Below are 4,823 nucleotides of genomic sequence, written 5' to 3' on the forward strand. Positions count from 1 at the left end.
AAAAAAAAAGAATGCTTAAGAAAATACAGGCAAAAAGAGGGAGGTGTTCTTGGTGTATATTAGCCATGTGTTAAGAAACCCCAAAATCACTCTTTATAAAGTTCTTAAATGTCTAGGTCCTCACTACACTTATAATCATAGATGACCGTGTGCTGAGTTAAGTAAGCAACAAGTCCTTTACCAGTGGTTTTATTTCCTGATACAGAAAAACTCACCTTCAGAGAAGTGGTGTCCCCTCAAGAATTCAAGCAAGGGGAGGATGCGGAAGTGGTTTGCAGAGTGAGCAGTTCCCCGGCCCCTGCGGTCAGCTGGTTGTACCACAATGAGGAAGTCACCACCATCCCCGACAGTTAGTATTTTGGTAACTCTCTAAGTTATATGTTCTAAAAATACTTCTAGTTTTACAGCTATGTAGATTATGATTTGTAGTACTGCAGGCCAGTGAGCCCAGCACTCAGAAAGATGACCCAGGAAGGTTGTGATTTTTAAAGAAGTCTGGGAACACATCGTCAATCTGATTCTAAGAAACAAACATGCAAACAACAGAAGACGATACGAATTTCACTTCAAGATTCAAACAATTCTAAAGCCTAAGACTTAGGTGCAGGTTTGTTAAACTCTGATCAAATGCTGTTCCTTTGTTGTTTTTAATGAGATAGCAAGAGAAAGTCATGAGGCTTTTCCATGAGGACATGTGCCTGTAATTTCAACACCTAGAGGATAAAAGCAAAATAATCAGGACTTGAAGGTCACCAGAGCTTCAGAATATTTCCAAAGCCAACCTGGAAAACATGACTACATGTAAACAAGCAAAAATAAACAAAACAAAATTGAAACAAACAAACAAAAAAGACAAAACAAAAAGAAAGAAGTGTACACACAAGCAAGCAAAATCAGCCATTTTCTAAAGCTATGTGTTGTGTATGGCAAACTTGGCAGCAGAGTTTATAAGTCATGTAGTATAGAAAGACAAAAGTACAATGCAAGGACTACCATAGCGAAATGTATGCTTGCCTTCAGGTTCTACCAGAAATTGTTACATTGTTAAATAAAACAAAGCAAGAGCAGTCAGTAGTGGACATTGGAACATACAGAATCTCCTAGTTAAAATTCCAATATGATAGCACGAAAACATTACATACAAGTAGACTAAAACATCTGTATGACATCTGTCTTATATTCTACAGATGTTCTCTCAAATATAACACTATAATCTAAATATTATAGAAAGATGAATATGGATAATAAACAGAAGAGACTATTTGTTTAAGATGGCATCATGATTTTGATTCAGACTGAGGTATAAAATTACAATATAATGTTTGAAATTAAAAGCATAATTTGCTTACATTATGCAGCTCTACTATTGTGTATAGGGACATTTTTCAATTTGGTATATTTTCAGTGAGTCTGTATTACATACAGGTACAAAATAATTGAATCTTTTAAAGTATTTTCCATGTTATATGATTCTATTACGTGTTTTGAAGAGATGGAATTTCCACAGCATAAAGGATAAAAAGTAGAAAGATTGCCTATTTTTTAAGTATATAGAAATAGTGAGTTATAATTATGCTTCCTAGTCATTTTTTAAATTTTAAGATAATTTTCCAAGAATAATACACAGTATTTGTCAGATAATGATGAACTCTCATTTCAATATTTTAATTCCATAAAATATAAGATTTAATTACATGTGCATTAGTATGTATAAGTCCTTCAGACTTTACACAAATTATCTGAGGAGTTAATATAAAGTGTTTTCAGCATTGCTCCTCTCGATCTGAAAGGACCAGAAGTTTCTTTAAAAAATTATTGACATTGTCTACACTCTTTCATATTATTCAAATCACAGTAGACATTTGCATACATGTATTTTTATCTTCATCACAAGTACATTTAAAAGGATTAATACTTTTAAAACGTGACTTCAGATGAAGCCTTAGGACCAAGTTGTGAGAAGTGCAGGGGTAATGAAGAACCGACACAACTGCAGTGTAGCTGGCACTGTTTCCCAGAAGCCCACACTGCAATATGCAAATCTGAAATTCCCTTTAGGTTCTATTTTCACCCTTGGTCTTGAAATGCTCAAGTGCTTTTCCCGCTCCTGTGCTCTTCAATGAAATAGTCTGTCAATAGACAATGGATCAATGCACCCATTTCAAGCAGTTTCTGTAGCTTATGAAAAACACACCTGGCAGGTATGCTTAAATGTTGGATACAAAAATGAATGAAGTATGTTACATGTTAGCCATTCATCATATGTATCTTATTAATGCTTTTAAGATGAGAACAAGTGTCGGGGGGGTGGCACATGCCTTTAATCCCAGCACTTGAGAGACAGAGATAGGTCCATTTTTGAATTCGAGGCGAGCCTGGTCTATAGAGTGAGTTCCAGGACAGCGAGGGCTATACAGAGAAATCCTGTCCCAAAAAACCAAAAACTAAAAATAAATAAATAAATAAATAAATAAATAATAAAAGATGAGAACAAGTTTAATCAAAATTATATGTTCTTAACTTATGTCTAGAAAAATTAAAAAAACAGATATGACTAGAGCTGAAATTGAAACATAATACTGAGTTGGATGAACTACAATGAGAATAAAGTAATTAATGAAATTGTGCAGCTCAAACTTTTCTAACTTAGAAACATTAGAACCAGATTCTAAATATGTAATATTTTTAAAAATTGCATATTTACATGGATTTAAAAGTAAATTTTTTGTAAGGCAGCTAGTATGTTCCCTTAGTGAAACAAAATTGGATATATATATATGAGTTTTCTTTGCTAATGTGCCACAGGTTACTGCACTTACAATCAAGTTCAGGTAAGGAAGGCCATAGTGTTTACCTCTCTGGCTTCTGATGGGAGCTGTGAATCAGATATCCATTATAACATTACAAGACAACAATGTAAGTAGGCTTTTTTCTTGTTGTCCAAAGGGGACATATCTGCTAAAAAGCTCAAGAATGCAGGAAGCATCTATGAGGTAGAATTTCCTCAGTTTTAGTGGTTATTTATTGGCTGTTACCTAATTAAGTTTTTAATTTTGATAATTAAAATTGAAACCATTTTAAACTGATAAAAATGATATTTCAGACTTTTTTTTTACTGAGTCGTAGTTATCTGTGACTTCTTGAAGCATCCCTTTTAAATGATATTTGTGTCAGAAGTGAGCTTTATTTTATAGAGTGCCAATGTCTACAGGCTTTGGAGTTTTACTTGTCAATTTCACAGGGACTGTTTCTACTATGAACAGTGGTGGAGATAAACATATAACATAGCATGCATTGATGAAAGTGTGAAATAATGTCATTGAAGGTTTTTACATGATAGGATGTTACATGTTGGAACATGTTACTGAAATGACAGTTGTTACTGAAGTTGGAAAACACAATACAATCAACACAATGTGATTGGGAGAACCCCCCTCTCCTTGAATGTCCTTAAACATAATTATTTCTTTCAAAAATAATTTGATTAAAATATTATATCATTTTCCTTCCTCCCTCCTTCCAACCCTTTATAGGCCCTGCTAACTTGATTACAAATTCATAGTCTCTTTTGAATTATTATCATTATATATTGCATAAATATTTGTAAATAAATATTCACCTTCAGCCTACTAAGTCTGTTCCGTATTTCTTTTATGTATATGTTTTCAGGGCTGACAACATCTTATTGGGTAAGTAAGTAAGGGATTGATCTCAGGGGAAAACAAATTCTCTCTTAGTAGTGTTCGTCTGTAGCTTTTAATCTAGGAATGGGGCCCTGTGAGATTTCCAGAATCCATAATGGCATATTAACTAGCGTTACCACTGGTCACATCTTAAACATAATTATATGTTGTTCTATTGTCCAACAAAAAATATAGAAAATATTTAAATTGACTTTGAACCCTCATTGGTCTTCAGCAGTTCGGAGTCATCTGGGAAGTCCAGTGACATGTAATGTATATATTCTACAGACCCTTCTTCCCCAGCCTAGGTTCTCCTTTGCTGAAAAAAAAAATCATGGTTCTTTTTTAACCTGGGGAAGCCCCTATATGAATGATTTGGCACTTAGGTTAAAACAAAAGAAGAAATAAGCACAATGGAAATTTTTATATACTGCAGGATGAAAATTAGTCTTTGTAGTCATAATTGTGTTCTTTTTTGTGAGGCAACATCTTAATTTGCTCATTTCCATCTCAAACAAATACCTATTACAAAGCAACTGACCACTACTTGCTTGTTTTAATAACTTCCTGCCCAAGGAATACTATTTCTGCTATTCTAATAATGTAAATATCTTTCTCTCATTTTTTTAAAGTTATGGCAAACTAAAACCTGCATTTGAGTAAGAGTGGATGCTAGTAGATTTCTTTTCTTTTTGTAATATCACGTCTATTTTATATCATGTATTTACTTCAGAACTCCAGGTAACTAGTTTCTATTTTATTTTATTTTATTTTTCACAAATATCTGCTGAATTCCCATGCATCTCTGTTATACCAGAATGTAGAAAGAAATCAGATCTTGACCAGACAAAAAGTAACATCTAGACAATAAATGTTGTAGGGACTTAGTACTCTGTAATAGTGAAAATTCTGTTTAATGCATACTCAAGGTCAATACAGACTGCATCTACTTTAGTAAACAAAATATCCTAAATAGCATACCTACTCAAAAGTTGACATTTTTGTCATATATAGCATTTGACAGTCAGTGCTATATATAGATCCATAAATGAATGAGACGTTTCAGATATTTACTGTGCAAGATAAAATTCTAAGGCAAAAAAGTTACATATATATATATATATATATATATATATATAT

At 33.0% G+C, this 4,823-nt stretch overlaps 1 protein-coding gene across 2 annotated transcripts in view; it reads left to right on the forward strand.

The window, feature by feature from the left end:
- Nucleotides 1-4,823, forward strand: part of Ncam2 (neural cell adhesion molecule 2) — a 409,274-nt gene that overhangs the window by 231,236 nt on the left and 173,215 nt on the right. For both annotated transcript variants that reach the window (XM_031364293.1, XM_031364292.1), the window contains exon 4: nucleotides 206-349. In XM_031364293.1, the coding sequence (XP_031220153.1) occupies nucleotides 206-349 (144 nt within the window). The remainder of the gene's footprint in view (nucleotides 1-205; nucleotides 350-4,823) is intronic.

This window comes from Mastomys coucha, unplaced genomic scaffold, assembly GCF_008632895.1.
Source record: "Mastomys coucha isolate ucsf_1 unplaced genomic scaffold, UCSF_Mcou_1 pScaffold12, whole genome shotgun sequence".
NCBI classification, from domain to species: Eukaryota; Metazoa; Chordata; class Mammalia; order Rodentia; family Muridae; genus Mastomys; species Mastomys coucha.